We start from the raw sequence: 23,607 nt of genomic DNA on the forward strand, positions 1-23,607 counted from the left end.
GTATTTGTAGTCACAGAGAAACAGACAAACAGCTTGACGTAGACGGGTAACAATGGATCTAACAACGTACTTATGTGTTCTACAAGTGGTCGGAGGCAGTCGGTAAATAACAAGCGTTTTCAAGTGCAACTTCGCTAAACAATGGTTTTGGGAAACAGCTCTGAGATTTAACGATGCTCCTATGAAGGTTCTAATGATAAAATGAGCCTTAAGATACTTTTGGGTAACCAGGCCCACATCCAATCAACACGGTAGATTATTGAGCCTATCACATTTTACACTCAGGTATTTTCTATTGTAGTGTCTTTGAAAGGAAGGCATGGCATCAAAAGTGCCAAAACTAACTTCTTTGTTAAAACATCGTTGCTGCCTAGTCTCTTCCTGTTTTGTTGAACACTTAGGGAATGCTGTGTAATTGAAGATAATTTAGAAGTGATAAAATATCTAAATGATCTATGATGGCAATAATCGTGATTTCAGGTCAAGTACAACAAACATTATCAAATAATTAACCATGCTATAACAATGTATACATTTTCACACCAACAAAATGTTTCTCAACTAATTCTCCTTTTCACCTCCAACTCCAATCCATCTACAATCCATTCACATTAGTTTAATAATTATCTTCATAGAGATAGGGCTGACTTCTGCCCCCTTTGGAGGAATTGGGTACCCATAGTAAACTGAAAAGAAATCTGTCAAAAATTGCTAATATATGCATATAATAATTATTATTGGAAACACTCTAAAGATTCTAAAACCGTTGGAATTATGTCTGTAAGTATAGCAGAACTCACAGGGCAGGCATTCTTCCAAACTAGTTTTTGTGGTCATGAAAGTTGGAGCAACTTTGACGTCATCGCCCCCACCCTTCCCAACCAGTTATGGATCTGGGGAGACTTTCTATGTCTTCCACTAGATGTCCTCATTCAGTAGAGCTTTTAATCGTTCAAATCCCGCGAGAATTGGCCCTATGGGAGTGAATTGAGTAAGTGCCGCGAGAAAAAACCTGTGCGTTAGGGCGCGAATTGGTCCCAGCCATTCCTTTGTTCCAGCACTCAGAAGAAGGACAAACAATGACCGGTTGAATTGAAAATTGTTTTGTATGTCTATAACATCCTAAAACTTGATTCTGCACTTAGTTTGACCTGTTTAGTCGACATATAATATGTAATTTTGAAGTTTTGATGCGCAACTTTTCCGGACCAGAGGACATTTTGGGTGCATTTCAGCTGATGTTATTAGCAGTAGCTAATACAAAGACGCAAGACTTGAAACCAAACGATGTATTGGGTAAGTATGAACCTTTCCAGAACATTCTGAACGAAGACCATCGAAGGTAAGGGAATATTTATGCTGAAATCTGTGTTTCTGTTGACTCCAACATTACGGAGAAATGTAGCTTATATCTGAGCGCCGTCTCAGAATATTGAATAGTGTGCGATTTCTGTAACGTTAAAAATAAATGTAACAAAGCGATTGCATAAAGAAGCAGTGTATCTTTCTAACTATATGTAGAACATGTATATTTAGTCAAAGTTTATGATGTCTATTTACGTTATCTTGCCGCGCCACCTAGATTTCCTGCGGACATTTTTGAGTATTTTCTGAACATGAATTCAATGTAAATGGACATTTATGGATATAAATGGCATATTATTGAAAAAAAAAATGTACTGTGTAACATGTCCTATTACTGTCATCTGATGAAGATTTTCAAAAGGTTAGTGAATGATTTATTTTTTAATCCTGCGTTTGTTGATTGCATGTTTTGGCTATTCAAATGAGCTGTGTCTGGTGGTGGTTTGACATATATATGTGCTATGTTTTCGCCGTAAAACATTTTAGAAATCTGACTTGCTGGCTAGATGAACAAGGTGTTTATCTTTCATTTGAGCTATTGGACTTGTTAATGTGTGGAGGTTAAATATTTCTAAGAATATTTTTGCGTTCCATGCGCCACCGTTCCAGCTGAACGTGAGAGGGTAGGTTCCCAGCTGGGAACCAGGATCGCTAACAGGTTTTAAACAATATCACTCTCCCACACAATAAATTAAAGTTAGACCTGATCTAAAAACAGATCTTTAAAATCACATGCTCACCTCCAGTAAGATTAGAATTGACCCAAAACCATCCCTCAAATAACCATCTCTTTGCTTCTCTTTGCTTCTGTAAGACAATAGACTCGTCCTCCACCCTCCTGCCCTTGACATCTTCACTGCTGTTGTTGAGTTATGGCCCGGCAGCACGTTTTGCTGGCTAGATTGACCCATTTCAGGAGGGGAGAAACTCTTCCAGAGACAGTAACTAACAGGGCACCATATTCCCTATATAGTGCAATACTGTACTTTTGACCAGAGCCCGTTCAAAAGGGCCCGTTCAAAAGTAGCACACTAACTAGTGTTACGGGAGCCATTTGGGACTTGGCCGGTGTCAGGCTATGCTGCTGATGAGGATTTGTCACGCATTCCAATAGAGACTGTATGTTATTATATTGTGGTGAAATAAATAGAATAGATAGGGGGTAGTGTATGTGTGGGGTGGGTGGAATATGTTTGTGTGGGGTGTGTTTGTGTGGGAGGGTGTGCGTCTGTGGCGGTGGAGTGTAAGTGTTTGTTTGCATGCTTGCATTTGTACAGCGGTGGTGTTCGTTGTGTTGTGTGTATGCATCTGCACACTTCCCACGGGTGTTGCATTAAACACAAAACAAAATCCAAAAAACAAACCCAAGCTACAATTTCCATGAGGAGAAACAAAAAAACGTTTCAGGAAATCTCAAAACTACTTTTAAAACAATGTAAATTCTTCATAAAAACCTGCTGCATAATCACTCAATGAAACTGAATGAGTCAAATCTATCAATCAATATGGTGAGCAAAATGTGAGAGAGACCTGCAGGATGAAACATGTTGCCGATTGATTGTATACAATATATTTAAAGAGCCACCATCTTTTGATGACTCATCCTCAGATGTTGGCCATAGAGCGTTTTAAATATTCAAGCAGAGATGAGTTATAGCACGAGCTATAGCTCAACCTTTAGCAGTGTCAGTACTTTTGACAGCACCTAAAGTGCAACTAAGTCCTTGCAAAGTTTGCAGACTCGCTATTTTTCTCAGTAAAACAGCGAAGAGGAGAGAGGTGTTGTGTAACAAATTGAATGTTTATGTTTTGTGTTCAAGGTCGGACATCTATATTGAGGCCTGCATTCCATAGCAAGTATAAAAGAGTGTAACTCTACGGGCCTATTTTATTGAATCCCTAAATATTACTTTAAAGTAACTGCCCAGTGTTTCCAGATTTTTATGAAATATCACCTATAATTACTTACAATATAAGTGAAATATTTTTCCTTCACCAAAAATTGTAATTAAGTATGTTTTATAGCAGATTCTCTGTGTTGGAATGGTGTGGGCGTACCCCAAACAACAGAATGGTGCGGGGGCATACTGGTCATAAAAAATATTAATTCTGATAGGCCAGATCCTCCTCCAGACCGCTGATTGGCCAGGTCATCTTCCTCTGGGAAATTGCATCATGTTCTATGAGCAAACAGCAAGTATTTGAGCAAGTATATGTTTGAGATACAAGTTTGAGGTGGGGTTTTGGGAGTGTTTTTTTCTCCAATTTATGCTTTGGCCACAAATATGAGTATAGGATGTGTCAACAACATTATTTGGATAAGAGTTAACAGAATATTAACTTCTAAAAGTGAGATTTTCACTGTTGCTTTAATGTATGTCTAATTTATCACATATTTCCCTATATACAAAAATATATTAAGTTCTAGTACTTTGGCAGAAATGGCAACCATGTTCTGGGAACATTCACAAAACCAATTTTGCAGTGCTGGGTCTTTTCCAGGAAAGTAGCAGTCAACTTGCCCTGCTGGCCAGTGCCCACACATTTTGGTCCATCCCTGGTATCCAAGCTAAGGGAAAAACACCAAGTCGCACTGACGCTTATTAAACCACCCAAGTGGATTAGTTAGTACACCTGTACATGCCTCAACAGGGTACATCATGGTATATCTGCCCAGAGGAAGTCCCTGTTATTTTTCTAAAGCAACTAAAGTGTCACATTATGCTCTAAATTGTGTGTGCTTTGTGGATCAATGTGTTTATACAAAAGGAAGACATTGCTGTGGCTTCCTTTCTAAGGCATGCAGGAATATACCTTTGCCCCCCTCCTCTCTCCTCCCCCTTCCCTCTCTTCTTCACACGGCGCTCCAGTTCTACCACCGGGATTGACAGTGGGGATAAATAATTCATGGCCCTACGGAACAGGTTGTGTTTGTGTTGCAGGGTGCTGGAGGGACAGACAGAGAGAGAGAGAGAGAGAGAGAGAGAGAGAGAGAGAGAGAGAGAGAGAGAGAGAGAGAGAGAGAGAGAGAGAGAGAGAGAAGTTGAGGTGGAAAGAGTCAACTGAAAGGGGATGATGAAAAAAGAGATACAGAGGACAGAAAGAAGAGATACTGTGTGTGAAAGGCATCATAACATCTGGGGAAGAGATGACACAAGGACCAGCAAAGGGGGGGAGAGAGAGAGAGAGAGAGAGAACCTCTCCATATCCTCTCCAATGAAGTAAATACTCTCTTCTTTCATCCCCTTTCAGGCATAATACAACTAACACACAAGCGCATCAGGGCCCGTCAGAGCCAGGGGAAACCATCCTCTGTGAGACCAAAGTGAAGCTGCAGCTTCCCAACGCATAGCGTCTCTATTCTACTCACGGGACGATGTCTTACAAGTGAGGACCCCCGTAAATCACTGACTCACTCCCTTTTCTCCCAGGCTCCCCAGCAGCAGGGCTGCTGTCACCTCTCTGTTGTTATATTTATTTTTTGTTAACTCCGTTACTGATTCAGGTGTCATTAATGACAGCATTGTACCAGTGAGGTAGGAAAGGTTGGATTATTGCTGATAGAGAGTGGTGCAGCGGTCTAAGGCACTGCATCTCAGTGCTAGAGGCGTCACTACAGACCCTGTTTCCATCCTGGGCTGTATCACAGCGGTCTAAGGAACTGCATCTCAGTGCTAGAGGCGTCACTACAGACCCTGGTTCCATCCTGGACTGTATCACAACAGGCCGTGATTGGGAGTCCCATAGTGCAGCGCACAATTGGCCCAGCATCGTCCGGGTTCGGGTTTGGCCGGGTTAGGCCATCATTGTAAGTAAGAATGTGTTCTTAACTGACTTGCCTAGTTAAATAAAGGTTAAGTAAATAAAATAAAAAAATAAAGGGTGACAGGTAAATCATGACAAGGTTTTTCAGATTGGACGGAGGTGGATGAGATACTCGATGACAGTTTGATAGGGAGGATTTTCTGGATAGTTACATTGCCATTTCATACTATCACAGATCACTCTTTTTCTCCTGTGTTTAGGAATGCACATTACTAGGTAGATACTAGACTTGTGTCCCTCTTTCAGCCAAACAAGCTGGGCAATTACAGTGCCTTGCGAAAGTATTCGGCCCCCTTGAACTTTGCGACCTTTTGCCACATTTCAGGCTTCAAACATAAAGATATAAAACTGTATTTTTCAATCAACAACAAGTGGGACACAATCATGAAGTGGAACGACATTTATTGGATATTTCAAACTTTTTTAACAAATCAAAAACTGAAAAATTGGGCGTGCAAAATTATTCAGCCCCTTTACTTTCAGTGCAGCAAACTCTCTCCAGAAGTTCAGTGAGGATCTCTGAATGATCCAATGTTGACCTAAATGACTAATGATGATAAATACAATCAACACACCATCCACCCTGTCAAACATGGTTATGGCAGCATCATGGTTTGGGCCTGCTTTTCTTAAGCAGGGACAGGGAAGATGGTTAAAATTGATGGGAAGATGGATGGAGCCAAATACAGGACCATTCTGGAAGAAAACCTGATGGAGTCTGCAAAAGACCTGAGACTGGGACGGAGATTTGTCTTCCAACAAGACAATGATCCAAAACATAAAGCAAAATCTACAATGGAATGGTTCAAAAATAAACATATCCAGGTGTTAGAATGGCCAAGTCAAAGTCCAGACCTGAATCCAATCGAGAATCTGTGGAAAGAACTGAAAACTGCTATTCACAAATGCTCTCCATCCAACCTCACTGAGCTCGAGCTGTTTTGCAAGGAGGAATGGGAAAAAATGTCAGTCTCTCGATGTGCAAAACTGATAGAGACATACCCCAAGCGACTTACAGCAGTAATCGCAGCAAAAGGTGGCGCTACAAAGTATTAACTTAAGGGGGCTGAATAATTTTGCACGCCCAATTTTTCAGTTTTTGATTTGTTAAAAAAGTTTGAAATATCCAATAAATGTCGTTCCACTTCATGATTGTGTCCCACTTGTTGTTGATTCTTCACAAAAAAATACAGTTTTATATCTTTATGTTTGAAGCCTGAAATATGGCAAAAGGTCGCAAAGTTCGAGGGGGCCGAATACTTTCGCAAGGCACTGTAAATATTGCGCATACAGAACTGTATGAGCAGGGGTTAGCTTTCCAGGGATAGTTCACTTAGTTGTCTTCAAGTTAAGACAAGCATAGAAGTCTTAGAAGTCGTCTGCTGTTCCTCACTCTCAGTCTACTTTAGGATAGGTTGAACCTGACCATGATGACAGATACAAAAGATTTTCAGATTTTAGGAATGCATGTTTTTATAGTTTGTAACAACCCCACTTCACACAAACCTAAGCCACATTGTATACTGTATTGAACCTCATAAACACAGGGTGAGCAGTTGCTCATATCGACCATACTGTCTGCTAGTCTACATACACCACAACGTCAGCTGGTCCTCATAGGCCACAGTGTGGTCTGACACAGTCCTGGAAAAGTCTCACGGAAGGTCAAAAATGCATTCACATGAGACTTTTACATTTTGAACCTGCACACCATGCCTGCTGTTCCAAGTGTGCAGTACACCTATAGCAGCTCTGTACTTTCCAAATGTAATGTATCAAAACAGGTAGCTACTGTATACATCAGTATCTAATCAGTCCACATATATTTATCTTTTGCTTTTTGTACAGTAGGTACAAAATTACATTTCAAGGTATAATCTCAATTGACAAGATCTTTTTAAAATTTATTTTAACTAGGCAAGACAGTTAAGAACAAATGACAGTCTACAGTGGGTTAAATGCCTTGTTTAGTGGCAGAAAGACAGATTTTTATCTTGTCAGCTCAGTGCTTTGACCCAGCAACCTTTTGGTTACTGGCCCAACACTAACCACTAGGCTACCTGCCGCCCCATCTCACTGGTATTTGAGGGAACCATCTTTAACCCGACAATACTTCAAATGACCTGTGATGTGATAAGATAAAGCGTAGAAAGACCCACAAGAGCTGGAACAAATGATTGGTTATGTCAAAAGCTTGGCTTTTTAATAAAGTAGATGGTTTCCTTTGAGGCTCTTCCTCACCACTTCTGTTTTCTCTGGTGGTTTAGTCCGTCCCTGATGACGAGAGAGAGAGAGAGAGAGAGAGAGAGAGAGAGAGAGAGAGAGAGAGAGAGAGAGAGAGAGAGAGAGAGAGAGAGAGAGAGAGAGAGAGAGAGAGAGAGAGAGAGAGAGAGAGAGAGAGAGAGAGAGAGAGAGAGAGAGAGAGAGAGAGAGAGAGAGAGAGAGAGAGAGAGAGAGAGAGAGAGAGAGAGAGAGAGAGAGAGAGAGAGAGAGAGAGAGAGAGAGAGAAGGTGGGAGGGAAAGACTACAGACAAAGAGAAGGGTTGAAAGTTAAGAGCATGAAATCCAATGAAGGACAAAAATGAAAGGATAATAAAAGGAAAGTAAGTAATGAAGATGAGAACAAGGAGACACAGAGAGAGGGGGGAGAAGAAACAAAACAAGCAAAGGGGGAGAGAGATACACCTGTCCCTTAAGTAAGCAATGTTTTCACCGTGGCTCACGCCCCTCCTGTCGCCCTCATGTATAAGTCATGGCCAACACACACACACGCATACACAGTCTCTCACACACTGAACCCTTTCTATTTTTCTGCCCCTTGGCCATGAAGAGGATCTGAATTCCCATCACTACCAACCCCACCCCTCTAGAAAACATCTGACCGAGCAGACAAAAGACAAACTACAAAACTTTCTTTGAAAGTTCCCCAAAGAACTCTCTCTCAGATTGCTTTATTGGCATGAAATACAATTTGTAGATATTGCCAAAGCAGTATAGTGGTACAGCATAAATACAGTACAATGTAATGAGGATAATAAAATACAGCTCATTTCCGTAGTAATAATAATAGTACATAATCATGTACACAGGTGCAACACTACTCCTGCTGTATTGTGAAATCTTAGTTCGATAAATGTAATTCAATAAAAATAAGATTATAAAAAGAATGAATGGCTAATAAACAACCAAATGTACGTGGATGATGGTTACATTATGTATAACTTGTAAGTTATATACAATGCAAATACTTCATGAAATTAATGTTCATAGAAAATCTCTTTGTGTCTTCCTTTTTCTGGAGCCAGTTGGTGGTCCCTGGGCCTGTATTTGTTTGAGGATCTGTCTCTGTTTATTGTGTTATTTGTTTCATTTTCCCAATTTGTCAAATAGGTTTTAATTTCTGTAACAATCTTATTGATTTCCCTATGTTTGGATAATAAGGTTATTTAATTTTTAACAGCTGACATCAGGTTTAAGCTCTTGGGAATCCAGTGAAATAAATTGTAAGGAGGTTTTGGGGCTTAATTTCAAATGGTGGCAAAGTTTAAGTGTCCTTTTCTTTATGTTTACAATTAAAGGGAATCATCCACTCATCCAATCTGCATGCATTATTTCGTACTTTCTTTTGGATATTTTAGGATGATTCTGCAGAATTCGGTATGCAGATTTTCTATTGGGGTTTTCTCCCAATGCTTATAATAATTACAGGTTGGACCCCAAACCTCACTAAAAATATAGTGCAATTGGTAAAATTACACAATTGAATATTTTGCACTAGATTTGGATAGGATTTTTGGATAGGATTTTTTTATTTCATGGAGTAAAATTCTTAGCGGGATTTTAATTTTAGTGCATTCACTGCCAAACTAGGTAGTTGTACCATTGGGTATTTTCAACCATGTTATATCCTCATTTGAAAGAGTGTCTGTTGCTTTGATTCCTGGCCTTTTTCGGGAAAATCATGACTACGGTTTTCTGAAAGTTGATGTTGATTGTCCAGTTGATGCTGTGTTCCCAAAGAATGTGAAGTTGTTCCTGTAGACCTTGCTCTGTTGGTGACAGTAGGACAAGGTCATCTGAGTAGAACTTGATCTGATGGTGACAGTAGGTCCTCTGGGTAGACCTTGATCTGTTGGTGACAGTAGGACAAAGTCATCTGGGTAGACCTTGCTCTGTTGGTGGCAGTAGGTCATCTGGGTAGACCTTGATCTGTTGGTGGCAGTAGGTCATCTGGGTAGACCTTGATCTGTTGATAACAGTAGGTCATCTGGGTAGACCTTGATCTGTTGGTCACAGTAGGTCATCTGGGTAGACCTTGATCTGTTGGTGACAGTAGGTCATCTGGGTAGACCTTGATCTGTTGGTGGCAGTAGGTCATCTGGGTAGACCTTGATCTGTTGGTGACAGTAGGTCATCTGGGTAGACCTTGATCTGTTGGTGTCAGTAGGTCATCTGGGTAGACCTTGATCTGTTGGTGACAGTAGGTCACCTGGGTAGACCTTGATCTGTTGTTGACAGTAGGACAAGGTCATCTGGGTAGAACTTGATCTGATGGTGACAGTAGGTCATCTGGGTAGACCTTGATCTGTTGGTGACAGTAGGTCATCTGGGTAGACCTTGATCTGTTGGTGACAGTAGGTCATCTGGGTAGACCTTGATCTGTTGGTGACAGTAAGTCATCTGGGTAGACCTTGATCTGTTGGTGACAGTAGGTCATCTGGGTAGACCTTGATCTGTTGGTGACAGTAGGTCATCTGGGTAGACCTTGATCTGTTGGTGACAGTAGGTCATCTGGGTAGACCTTGATCTGTTGGTGACAGTAGGCCACCTGGGTAGACCTTGATCTGTTGTTGACAGTAGGACAAGGTCATCTGGGTAGAACTTGATCTGATGGTGACAGTAGGTCATCTGGGTAGGCCTTGATATGTTGGGGACAGTAGGTCATCTGGGTAGACCTTGATCTGCTGGTGACAGTAGGTCATCTGGGTAGATATTGATCTGTTGGTGACAGTAGGTAATCTGGGTAGACCTTGACCTGTTGGTGACAGTAGGACAAGGTCATCTGGGTAGACCTTGATCTGTTGGTGACAGTAGGACATCTGGGTAGACCTTGATCTGTTGGTGACAGTAGGACAAGGTCATCTGGGTAGACCTTGCTCTGTTGGTGACAGTAGGTCCTCTGGGTAGACCTTGATCTGTTGATGGCAGCAGGACATCTGGGTAGACCTTGATCTGTTGGTGACAGTAGGTCATCTGGGTAGACCTTGATCTGTTGGTGACAGTAGGACATCTGGGTAGACCTTGATCTGTTGGTGACAGTAGGTCATCTGGGTAGACCTTGATCTGTTGGTGACAGTAGGACAAGGTCATCTGCATAGAGAAGTAATCTGACCTCCTCATCTGTGAGGGTGAGTCCAGGGGCTGCAGATCGGATCAGCAACACTGCTAGTTTGTTGACGTAGACATTGAACGAGGTTGGACTTACACTGCATCCTTGTCTCACTTGACTTTATTATTGTTCAGTCTAATACTGCATGTGTTGTTCGTGTAAATAGTTTGTATGACGTCGTAAACTTTGCTCTCAACGCCACTTTGGAGGGTTTTGTCACATAATTCATCATGAAATCAAAAACCATTCTTAAAATCAACAAAATACTTTTCCTCTGCTTTTCTGATGAACATGCTGGTTTATTAGTGTAATGTGTGTATGTGGTCTGTTGTTCTGTGTTTGGATTGAAAGCCAATTAGTTTTTGTTGAGAGCATTATGTTGTGTGAGGAAGGTCTGTATTTGGTCATTGAGAATAGAGCAACACATTTTCCCCATGTTACTGGTGACACATATTCCCCTTTAGTTATTAGGTTCTAATATATATGGGGGTTATGAGCCGCTGGTTCCAAATGTCAAGGAAGCAGCCAGTCTCCACAACCAGGTTGAATAGTTTTAATAAGGTATCCTGCAGCTCATCAGCACTGTGTTTAAGCATTTCATTCCTGATGCTGTCAGGGCCTTTCTCTCTCTCTCTCCCTCCACCCTCCTCCCACCTTCCCTCCCTCCCTAACCATGTAAAGCTCTCTTCACTTCATCAAGTTTCCTAGTGGGACGTGCACCTCGAGATGGCGACCCCTGACACGGAAGTTAATTGGCGGAAGCATTGGGGATAAACTGTCCCGTTGGGAGGTGGCCCTGGTTGCTGCGACGTTGCTAGCTCCCGCAAGCCAACATGCCCGTCGGGCCAGGGGTTGATGCTACAGTAAACCCCAGTGGATCGGGACTTGGGCTCTGACCTGAGGTTAATAGAATTTCTGTGTACCTTTAGCCAGCTACCCAGCCAACCACACTGCCGGAACCCCATGAAATAACAGTAAAATGGTCTGATGGTGAAGTAGACATCCTTGATATTCACGTCACAACATATATAAATTAACTCTCTACAATACATTTCAATAGAAACTGAGAAAAAACAGAAAAGATCCTGCAACTGTGGTAAATACCTGTCTATTTATGGGAAAGTTACACTGATTAAGTCTTTAGTCATATCTCATGCCTACTCCAGATGACTGGTTTTTCAAATCATATGAGAAAAAATGTTTTAGCCTTATCTGGAACTCTCAGCCAGACAAGATAAAATGTGCCTGTCTATATTATAATGAATGAGTTTGGTGGGCTAAAATGATTAAATATTAAACCTCTCACTAAAAGCTTCACTTATACAAAATGTTTACTTAAAGAGTAATTGGTTACCCAGTAGATTACTAAGAAAAGCTCATCTGTTGTTCAAAAGGGAACTTTTTGCCCTTACACAGACTACAACTTCAGAGGTTTGGTTAATTGAAACCCAAACCTTGTTCAAAGTATATATCTCCCTTTCTCAAACAAGCCAGGCATTGGTTACAATTCCAATTTCATCCTCCAGAAAAGATGGAGGATATTACAAATGTTATGGTTAAACTCAAATATACTGATTGACGAAAATAAAAAAAATAATATAGAAAAAATTATTTAGAAGTCTATTTTTTTAAATTATATTATGTAAAGGAATGGTAGTTATGTCTCACAGGCAACTATTGGAAATATATGGGAAGGCTTGCTCAATACAAGATTACAACCAATTGATTGGGGCACTACCGCAGAAATGGGGGAGGCAAACAGAGGGGGGGGGAGGGTTAGGGAACTTGTCTGTCTGCCTTATATTAAGGACCCAAATTTGTTTGTCATTTGAGGAACTTAATGTTGACAGCTGCACCATACAAAATTCTTGCCACAAACAAAATTTTAAATATATGGGGCACACAATCATCTCAGCTCTGCAGATTTTGCTGCGAAGAGACATAATCATTAGACCATCTATTCTGGTATTGCCCCCAGGTAGCCTGTTTCTATACGGCTGAAAAATCATAACATCTGTGGGGGAGGGGAGGGGAGGGGGGGGGGGGGGCTGCCAGAGGGATTTGGGAATTTGATTGAAGCGGCTTCACTTCAGGTGTGGAATGTATGTTTTTTTTAAATTATATAAAATAAATCAAATAATAAATAAATACAAAATACATAAATAAATAACAAGGACTTGGGGAAAGGAGATGAAATGGTGAATGAACTATCCTTCTCTCTCAAGGATTTGTGTGTGTGTGTGTGTGTGTGTGTGTGTGTGTGTGTGTGTGTGTGTGTGTGTGTGTGTGTGTGTGTGTGTGTGTGTGTGTGTGTGTGTGTGTGTGTGTGTGTGTGTGTGTGTGTGTGTGTGTGTGTGTGTGTGTGTGTGTGTGTGTGTATGCATGCTTATGTGTCTGTGTATGCGTGTACATGTGTAAGAGAGAGGAGAGAGGGCAGGAGAGAAGGCCACCTGCTGGGAGCCACAAATGGAGAGGAAGGCCCAATAACACTGAGCTGTTATCCAGCCTCCCACCCCCTGACAACAACAACAGAGCGGCACTAACTAGATGGAACTGGAGAAGGAGGGGAGGGCAGACACACACACACAGAGAGAAAGAGCAGGAGACACACACAAACACAGAATATCTGTCTCACTCTCTTCTCTATCTCAGGGGTGAGATCAATTCTCCATCTATAGTGCTTTTCCACTTCATTCTGCCTATAGGAGGATATTACAAAGTGAGAGGTACTGAGAGAGTATGAAAGGAGAGAGAGGGAGAGAGAAAGTAGATAGATGAGAAAGGTTAGAGAGAAAAAGATAGGAGATAGAGAATCAGAGAAAAATAGAGGTGATGGAGAATGAGAGAAGATAGACCAGAAACGAGGAGAGAGATGGAGATTGAGTGGAGAAAGAGATAGAGGAAATAGATTGAGAAAGAATAGCTCAGCTCTCAACCTTCCAAGTCCCCAGTCAACATCTTCTCTCTCCTCCACTCTCTTCTACTCTTTCCCAGCTTAAAAGAAAGACATTGTGGCCTCTATTCTGTCTGAAAATGGCTCCTGACTGACATTGTATGGGGCTTGGGGACTCAATACAGTTTATACTGCCGTATTGAGTAAGTGGCAGGATAATACTTCCATTCACAGCGGTAAATAAAAGGAAAGCCGGTGGATAGAAAAGGGAAGTGAAACGTGGCGGCAAAAGATGTGTGGTTTCTTAATTAACGGCGGTGGCAGATTTTTCCAGACCTTGGTTCAACTACTACTTGAAATCTTTTGCATTTGCTTTAGTCTGCCTGGAGCGGAGTGACAGACAGAATAGTTGCAAAATGTTCAAACCCTGCCTATTTGTTTTCAATTGTGCCAGGCAAGCACAATTAAGTCTAGCTGAAGTATTCTACATGATTTCGAGTAGTGTTTGAACCCAGGTCTGCGAATTTCACCATAAGGCACCAGTTCTCTTTTTTTTCTTCTTTTCTTTCTTTTACATTTTTTTTTTTCATGGCAAGTCACCTAACTAATTAACTCTCAAGGACTTTAATTAAAGAATAATAAAGAAGGAAAGGTCAGTCAACAATGGTCGACATTGACTGGTGAGGGGCGAGAGTGGAGCAGAGTTTTTAAGAACACGGCGTGCGTGTGTGAGTGGGGTGAGAGCGTGCGTGCGTGCGAGCGAGCAGAAAATCGAGAAGATTGTCATTGTCGGTGTGAGAACCTATGAGTGAGAATCTGAGTAAAGTCAGGTTTAAAAATATCAGGACAGCGAAGAAAGTATTTACAATACACACAGGTTCAGAAGAAAGGTTCAGAGGTGCCTATTTTACTCTGTGTGTGTGTGTGTGCGTGCGTGTACAGTAATGTGTGGCCATTCATTTGACAATCCATTTTACATTCCTGATACGATTCAAACTCCCAGTAGGGCCTTGAAGGAAATATTTGGCATCATTTACATTCAAAAATCTTCCTTCTGAATGCGACAAAATAGTCATCTCTCAACAATTATGGAATGTGTTTCATTATAAAATATTGTTTTGCACTTTATTTTAGACAGTAAAGAATTCACAGAGGGGGAGACAGGTAGGTGGGAGAAACACTACAAAGGGTTGGAGTGGAGATTGAACCCCAGTATCCAGTAGAAAGAGGAGTATGTGTGACTACAGCCAGGACGGCCACTGCTAGACCACAGGACACTGCTAGACCACAGGACACACCCTCTGGGCGTTGCATTTTAATTGCAAGGTTAACTTCAGACAGAGTGTGGTTTGGTCATGGAAAGTAAGCAGGTGTTGTCCATTCATTGTGGACTATGTCACCTTGCTTTATTATTTAGAGCCTGATACTTAAATACTGCATGGACGTGCAGAGAGACCAACAGAGAGAGAGAGAGGGAGTGAGATAATGTGTGTGTGTGTGTGTGTGTGTGTGTGTGTGTGTGTGTGTGTGTGTGTGTGTGTGTGTGTGTGTGTGTGTGTGTGTGTGTGTGTGTGTGTGTGTGTGTGTGTGTGTGTGTGTGTGTGTGTGTGTGTGTGTGTGTGTGTGTGTGTGAGAGAGAGAGAGAGAAAGTGAGGGCAAAAAGTGAGAAGATTGTAATCACTAGCTGCGCTCCCCCTCTCTTCCTCTCTCGCTCCCTCCCTCCTTCGCTATCCCCTGCCTCACAGCCAAGGATAAATTATGAATGCTTATTAAAAAAGGGCAATATTCAGCATCCAAAATAAACGCACGAGGCGGTGAGAGACATAAAAGAGAGAAACAAACAAAAAGGTGTGGAGGATGAGGAAGAAGAAGAGTTAAAGTCACTGGAGATTTGGGTGGTCCCGGGCACTATACTTTTGGTCTTCTAGGCCACAGGCCTTAACAAAGTAAGAGATGCCATTAGTTAAATTAATGTATATAGTAGTAGATAAAGTGTGTGTGTATCAACAACTATACCACATAGCCTTCCATGAGTGAGAGAGAGTGAATTCCAACCTGCGCATTGACATGGAAATCAATGGTTGCACAGAAATGATTAACATTACTTAGTGTAACTAGTGACCCTTCATGACAATCCAATCATTGTTTAAATTACCTCATCAGTTGTGAGGAAAGAGTGTCCATGCTCTCCATCCTCTGGGTAGAAGTTTTCCTTTTCAGGCACAGATATAGGGTCAGCCTGACCCTGCCCAAATCTGAATTACACCATTAGGCCTAGGTGTAGAAATGCATATCTGATCCCTCAATTGTATAACGACCCCTCAATAGAGAAGCTCTCTCTATTTCCCTCTGTATCTCTCTCATGTTAGCACCACTCTTGATTGAGTGTGGAGGATGAGGAAGAGTGAGTGAGTGTTGGAAGCTTCAGACAACAATATTGAAATGCAAAGCAGCACAATCGATGAACAGTAAAGCAACGAGGGATCACGGGAGTCAGAGGTGAGATAGCAACAGTAGCGTCAGCCGTTACAGTATCTAAAGAAAGCCTACCTTCACTTGTGTCCTGTCCAGGCAGGGAATGTAGGCCTACAATGTATTTTATTTTTTACTTGTACAATAAGCTGCCTCAGGCAACATTAACAGGAGAAAGGCTAACCCTGTGGGCTGTTCTGGTTCTGAAAGGGCTTACTTATTTACTTCATGACAGGGCTAACGAATATGATAGGTATAAAAGGGCTTTCGGAACAGTAGCATCAAATCAGGCGTGCTTGTGGCTTTCGGTTCCCAGCGGACAGCGAGTTGCATCGGTCTCTCCATAGGAAGTGAGAACATTCCAAAAACAGGAAAAGCCATTTTAGAGCTTCTCAATACACAGTCGTGTGCCAAGCTCACGGCAGATCTCCTGACGTTTTCCACTGTTCTTGCATAATTCTCCGTCTCGCACCTGTGTAACATCGCACCTGTGTAACATCGCACCTGTGTAACATATTTAACCGAGGCAGCAGGAGACCAGACGCGTTTGCTGATTGCACAGGGAATTATTACGGCTAAGGTCCTTCCTCCTCGTAGTCTAAACCTAAGAATCATCATCATGACCAAGAATGCAATAGAATACTTTAGACTGACTTTAGACTCTCTCTCATCTCCTGTAAACTTGTGTGTTTTGCGCAAGATCATTTTTTAATGGGCCTAGTTTGTTAGGAGGTCATTTGTGTTGCGTGCTATATGCATTCATTCACATTGCCCGCCAAAAAAAAAAAAGGGGAATTCAAAACGATCTATTCAGGATGAGCTCACCAAACCCATTCGGATCCGCAACGCCAAGCCCGACCATACGTAAAGATCTAACTAGTTTGAGGTCATACTTATTACGTTGAGCGCAACCATGTTGCTAACCCAGAAAGTACAGGGCCCATGGGACAACTGAGCAAATACTATAGGCTACATCAGACAACAGAACAATGCATAACCTTAGCAATGCAAAACATAAGCATGTTATACATTTAGGCTTTCGCAAGAAGTAAAGGGTGGATACCTAGTCAGTTGTCCAACGGAATGTATTCAACATAAATGTTTCTTCCTCATTTAACCCGCCCCTTTGAATCAGAGAGTTGCGGGGGGCTGCCATAATCGACATCCACGTCTTCGGTGCCCGGTGAACAGTGGGTTAATTGCCTTGCTCAGGGGCAGAATGACAGATGTTTACCTTGTCAGGTCGGGGATTCCATTCAGCAACCTTCCGGTTACTGGACCAACGCTCATAGTAGACAGACACATCGCCATTGACATCGCCATTGACAGCCGCCCTGCGTTTGACATTTAACAGTTAGAGTGTGTCGTGCCCCTGTTTGGAGAGCTGGAAAGGGTAAAAGTGTGATCAGAGAGCTTTAAATATTGCAGCTGCTTTCCTTGGTTTACACATAATTGTAATGTAATGAGCATAGGCTACCCGTCCAATTTGCACCAAAGATTATCTACTTGGCTTCAAACCGTTCCTTCGTCATACTGTCATACTGTTACGCAGAAACATGCTTTTCTCAACTAGAGTTGAGGTCTAAGGTCTATAAGGTCTATAAGGTCTAAGGTATACTGTGGTGCCTGTCACAAGAGTAAAATATCCTATGGTCCTAAAGTAAACAAAACAGTTGTAGCAGTTCAGCTGTAGCGGCTGGAGATTCAACACCATTCAAGGGTAGAGCAACCATTCCACACTAGGACGAACCTTATTTATTTTTTGCCCAAACTTTTTTTTGCATTGTGGAGTAAATGGCAACCAAACGAAAATATACCTCTCGACTGTTCCTTTGAAATCCCAGTTATGTCCTCACTCATTACACACAACGCAGCTAAATGTCTAAGTTCTTCAACAGTCACATCTGTGCATATGTGCTGCCCTGGAGCAGAATCTCACATTATAAGCTCCTGTAGCCTTTAAATACGACGTTCATCATTTCTTTCATTCCAATTTCTTGATATAGCCTAGAGGCTTGGTGTGTCGCGAACAGGAGAAACTATGTGGTGTTGATCTTTGGCACTTGTCGAATTCAATTCCGGCCAACACATCCAACAGGCGAGTGGAACTAAAAAAAGAGTTTTCAGACCTCATTCTTATTAATTAGCCTATTTAGGCAGCGTGTGCCTTTTTAATCGGCAGTTTACTCGATATGACAGTGCCGCTCCCGTAGTATGTTCAATGATAACTATGTAGGTTTCAAAGGGGTAATTATGCAATAGCCTACTAGGAATCCGCCCGAGGCCATGCTCTTCTTGGTGATTTAATAGACATTACCGAGGGTTTAGTAAGCCTCCTTCCTACCTTTTCTCATTACAATGAACTTTTCATGTGAAATAGATTTTTATGACAGACCATTTGCATGTGCCAAGCAAGCAAGAGGTGGATATGCATTAGGCCAATTATTATCATTGTTAATTTTAATAATATTATAGCCTAATGACACCGATAAAGGACATGTATTCTACTGGGACAAGACAATTAAGATCATATGATGAATAGGGGAAAAAATTAACCAAACCGGACTGTGTCCACTGTGCAATAACTCAATAGTTGCGCCACTTATTACCATCATATTAAACTGAATGGACACACAAACACACACACTTTCGTATCTCTTACCGTAAACTCCTTGCCCTCGTGTGTATGGGTGGATGATAGAAAATAACAAAATCCAGAAAAGCTCCATCTTTAGCTTCGATCCCTCATAACCTGGAAATAGTCTGAGAGAGAGAGAAGAGCAGGTTTGAGTGAATAAGAAGAGGGCATGAGAGCACCGTGACTGGATCAAAGGAGCCACGGTAGATTGTGGCGTGTAACGGCTACAGTACAGTAGGCTAGTTTATAATCCAGACGAGAGAACAAGTGGGGAGTATATCAAATATATGTTTGTTCTGTCCGGGAATCGTGTCAACTCCCTTCCACAGATAATACAATCCTAATAATTCGTGGGTTAAAGTAATTTCGAATCGCATGCATTGTCTCAAACCGGGTTAAACTACCGGCAATTCAGTTGCAGACTCTGGATATCAAAAGATTACAGGACAGCTCTGCCATTGTCCTCTCGGGATTGACAGGATTGCCTAAAGTAATTATGGTTTATTTCTGAAATTGCTAACCGGCAGGTAAGGGCAGCGAGCATAACAATATTTCAAATGGTGGCCTGAGTGCCGGGGTCATGCACCTACCTGCATATCACCACCGCATAGCCTATATTAAGCACATGTGGGTGTACACACTCACACACACACACACAGGACCTGTGGACAAAAGCCGTAGCATTCATTCGAAAAAAATGAACATTTCCAAGATTACCAATAGGCTACATTCCTCACCCAACAGGCGATAAAAATGGAGTGATAAGCAATAGACAACTGTGCCAAATCGACCACGTTACCTGACATGTGGTATTGTGGTATTGTGGTTTAATCGAATGGCAATTAAAGGGACGTTGTAGTAAACGAGTCAATAAAAATGATTGATGCACTTTCTCACTCAAATTGGCGACTGATTGAGCCTTTCCTAGTCTGCATGATGACCCATAATATGTATAAATGGGAAATGCAATTATCTATTTTAGAAAAGTAGGCCATAGTGTATAGTAGTTTATATCTAGCGCAACTTGTGTGTCTCAAAAGCAACTAAAGTCTGCACGCGCTCTCGGACCTCACCCCATTGAGGATGGCGACCTTTCCACACAAACGGGTGGTTACACACGTCCCACGTTTGAATAGTCTACTTAGCCTAGTTAGGGAATAAAATACAAGCATATTCAAATCGTAGGCTATAACATGCAGGAAGATAATATATCCAGGATCAAACTTTTAAGACAGTATCCTACTGTCAATGTGTCTGTCCATAAGTGAAGCATATTGGAAAAACATCGCTGTCGAATTTCATTTACCTTACTCAGAGGTGTAGTCAGCGCAGCAGCGGGTGGGCTGTCTTGAAACGAAGTCTACGACGCGGCTCAGCGATAATTCCGTTTCAAGACCACCTTAGATGTCTTACCATAAATTCGTTGTACATGTAGGTAGGTATCCCCACTTAAGTATTCCGGGTTAGTAGATTTCCTTAGTTCCAATTTCGATATATACCAATTCTCAAAAGAGAGTAGAAATGTGATAAGAATTCACCGGGTAACTTTTAACGCACGGAACCATTCGTTTGGATTCTTTAGGGGGCTCGAGCCGCTCCTTGTATCCACAAAGCGGAGTCCTCATAAACCCATGCAGTCCGAAATCACTCCGATTCTCTCCCTTTCGGCGTTGAATCTGCCTTATTTCTTACGCCTCTTATTTCTTTAAACAGTTCAGTCCCGCGTAGGTTATTGGAAATTATAGGCTATCAAAATAAAGTCCCACTCTCCATACACTACACCGCTCCTCCCCTCGCGTCTCCAAGTAGCCTACTGTTTGCCAGTGGAAGTATGTGCGCAGACTGAGAACGATGTGATGGACTCCTTGGCCCAAAGCGGCACAGCTGAGATGCGCACGTCTCACTGAACAGGTTGTCAAAGACAGGCTCGTGTATCTTCTGCCTCTCTCTGTGTCTCTGTTATCTCTCTCCCTCTGTCGGACGTCAATTCAACTCCAAGTTCGCTTCTCCCGCGCCACGCAACATGAGTGACGTTTGCGATAGACTAAAGAGTCGACCTGAGCGAGAGGGATGGATGGGGGGGGTAATTTGTTTTGGGGTGGTTTTGGTCGAATTTGCGACTGTGGTTCCACTCGTGGAGGAATGCCAATTATAGGCAGTGCAGCTGCAAAAAGGTCCTGCCTACTGAATACTGGCTCGGACTCCCAACGGGGCAATTAGATTTTTTTTAAAGAGGCCGAGAAAAGAAAGAAAAATCACAGTCTCTCTCTCTCTCTCTCTCTCTCTCTCTCTCTCTCTCCCGCTCTCTTCCATCCCTCCTCGGTACTCTCAAGCTCTCCCTCTCATCTCCGTCTCCGTCAGTTTCTCTATGCACGGAGCCGACGTTTTAGTCCTACTCAATGTGGCCACAAAGCGGCGTATTTTAGCTAATTTTATTTAACGTGTGACCTCTCCCCGGATTGATAGACAGATAGATTCAGAACGGAATTGATAGTTGATGCATCTCAAATGTTGTTGTTGACTCATCAATAAAACATATAGTAGCCTACTCAAACATGTAACATATTCCTTTTTGTTAGGAAGCAGCTTGAACCACATAGGGAGGTTGCAGCAGCGCTGAATATCCTCAGGTGCTTCCCTGTCTCCCGCAGCCTGTGCATTTCAGCACCATAGATGCTGTCCACTAACACAGACACGTGCTAACCTGCTGCTTTATGTCTCACTGGTGTGCATGCCTCTCTCTCTCTCAGTCACTCTCTCCCTATCTCTCTCTCTCTCTCTCTCAGTCACTCTCTCCCTATCTCTCTCTTTCTCACACACGCACACACACAATGGTAAATATTTCAAATGTTGACAAGTATTTGCGTACACATGTCCAGCTCTGTGAAGCAATAACCTGTAAATATTAAATGTGTTTTTCAAAGGAGAGCCATGCCATGAAGATAAGATCAAGATATTTGCCTTAGGGCACCTATAAGTTTCATGCTATCCTTTTCATAGATGACCAAAAATGAATATGTGGTCTACTTACAAAATGAACAGACAAGGAATAGTCTGTTCATTTGAATACAAATTGTTTGTCTTTATCAAAAGTATCACAGCACACTGAGTATCTCATCCAGTATACCACAAAACATTGACAGTCAATAATCTCTGAATAAAAAGAGTCAGCATACAATGTAATGATTTTTTATTGAAAAAGACTGCGAAAACCAGTCCAAATGATCTCTCTCTGTCTCTGTCTACCTCCCTTTTGGTCGGCAGCCAGCTTACTTGGCGTGCCTTGCCAAGAGAGCATCATTGGGGCTTAAGTCAGTTCATCACACTACACGTTGTGCTGCTCAGTGTGTGTGTGTGTGAGCGTAGGAATATACTCTGGGTGGCCTGAACACAGACCGTGCATGAGGCGACAAACACAGAAACGTTAGGAATCAGGATAGGCCACCAAAAGCGTTGTCGCACAAAGGCCAGGGTCCAACGGGAGCCCGGGTGGCAGGAAGCCTGGAGGAGAGGACCTACTCCAGGACCGAGGAGCGGACAGCATTAGGAATAAGCATCCAGACCCGGATTTTGGCTGGGAATGCTGCGCCTTACAAACCTTCCCTATCCCCCAGCTGAGTCCCGTTGCCAGGCACGAGGTGGGAAGGATGGTCTCAGATTCTGGTGTTGTAGCCGTGGGGATTGACATTCTTGGATCCTGGTCGGTATGAGAGGTAGAAGTTGAACCGGGTGAAAAGTAGGGTCCATCTATCTTTCCTAGAATTGAGACACTTGGCGGTGTGGAGATATTCCAGGTTCTTGTGGTCGATCCACACAAGGAATGGATGATCTACCCCCTCCAGCCAGTGCCTTCACTCCTCCAATGCCATCTTCACCACGAGATGCTCACGATTCCCCACATCAAAGTTCCTCTCCGTGGCATTGAGGAAATGGGAGAAGAAGGTGCAGGGATGTAACTTGAGGTCCAGGGCAGAACGCTGTGACAGGACAGCCCCCCTCCGACATCCAAAGCGTCAGCCTCCACCAGGAACTGGTCAGGATGAACCAAGATGGGAGCTGTGGTGAAACGGTGTTTGAGATCCCGGAATGCCCGTTCAGCAGCTGGGGACCACGTGAATGGAACCTTGGGAGAGGTGAGTGCAGGCAGGGGAGAAGCCAGGGTGCTGTAGAGCTGCGATGAAAGTTGGCAAATCCCACCACCGCTCTCACCTTCCCGGGATCCATCTGTACACTCCCTGCAGCTATGATGTAACCCAGGAAGGGGATGGTGTAGCGATGGAATTCGCACTTCTCCGCTTTCACAATAAGCTGGTTCTCCAGGAGGCATTGGAGAACCTTGGGCCGAGCCGGAGAAGATGAGGATGTCGTTAAGGTAGACAAAGATGAACCGGTTCAACATGTTGCAGAGAACATCATAAACAAAAGCCTGTAACACAGCAGGGGCGTTGGTAAGGCCAAATGGCATGACCAGATACTCGTAGTGACCGCTGGATGTATTGAAGACAGTCTTCCATTCGTCCCTTTCCTGTATCTGCACCAGGTGGTAGGCATTCCATAGTTCCAGCTTGGAGAAAAAGGTGGCCCCCTAAAGCCTCTCGAAGGCCGAGGTGATGAGTGGTTGCGGGTGATGTCGTTGAGACCCCGTTACTTGATGCACGGGCACAGGGTTTTGTCCTTCTTCTCCACAAAGAAGAACACTGCGCCGGCGGGGGAAGCAGAAAAACCGTGAAAACTAGAAAACAGGAACTATTGAAAAAGACAGGTGCAAGGGGAAAACGCTGGTAGGCTTGACGGACAAAACAAACTGGCAACAGAAAAACAGGGAACACAGGAATAAATACACTGGCGATAATGGGGAGGGTGGTGCGACACCTGGAGGGGGGTGGAGACCAGCACAAAGACAGGTGAAACAGATCAGGGTGTGACAGGGGTACCGAAAATAATACATACTAGGGGTGAATCTCAATTGTATCACCTTGATTTACTTGCATCCCCTCTCCTTGTCTTTTTCTCTAAATGCATTGG

At 42.7% G+C, this 23,607-nt stretch overlaps 1 protein-coding gene and 1 long non-coding RNA gene across 3 annotated transcripts in view; both read right to left on the minus strand.

Moving 5' to 3' along the window:
* The window catches only part of LOC149971349 (uncharacterized), an 812,381-nt gene that overhangs the window by 650,937 nt on the left and 137,837 nt on the right, over positions 1 to 23,607 (minus strand). The gene's annotated exons all lie outside the window — the stretch shown is intronic.
* Positions 1 to 23,607, minus strand: part of LOC110506257 (MAM domain-containing glycosylphosphatidylinositol anchor protein 1) — a 399,885-nt gene that overhangs the window by 358,245 nt on the left and 18,033 nt on the right. The window contains exons 1-2 of one of the 2 annotated variants that reach the window (XM_021585690.3): positions 19,889 to 20,944; positions 18,607 to 18,707 (exon numbers count right to left, since the gene is read on the minus strand). In XM_021585690.3, coding sequence (XP_021441365.1) covers positions 18,607 to 18,673 — 67 coding nt within the window. In that variant the 5' untranslated portion in view covers positions 18,674 to 18,707; positions 19,889 to 20,944. Of the gene's footprint in view, positions 1 to 18,606; positions 18,708 to 19,888; positions 20,945 to 23,607 lie in introns of those variants that run through there. The other variant, XM_090221721.1, reaches the window with a different exon arrangement.

This window comes from Oncorhynchus mykiss, chromosome 26 (genome assembly GCF_057628025.1).
Source record: "Oncorhynchus mykiss isolate SJ-2025 chromosome 26, ASM5762802v1, whole genome shotgun sequence".
Classification (NCBI taxonomy): Eukaryota; Metazoa; Chordata; class Actinopteri; order Salmoniformes; family Salmonidae; genus Oncorhynchus; species Oncorhynchus mykiss.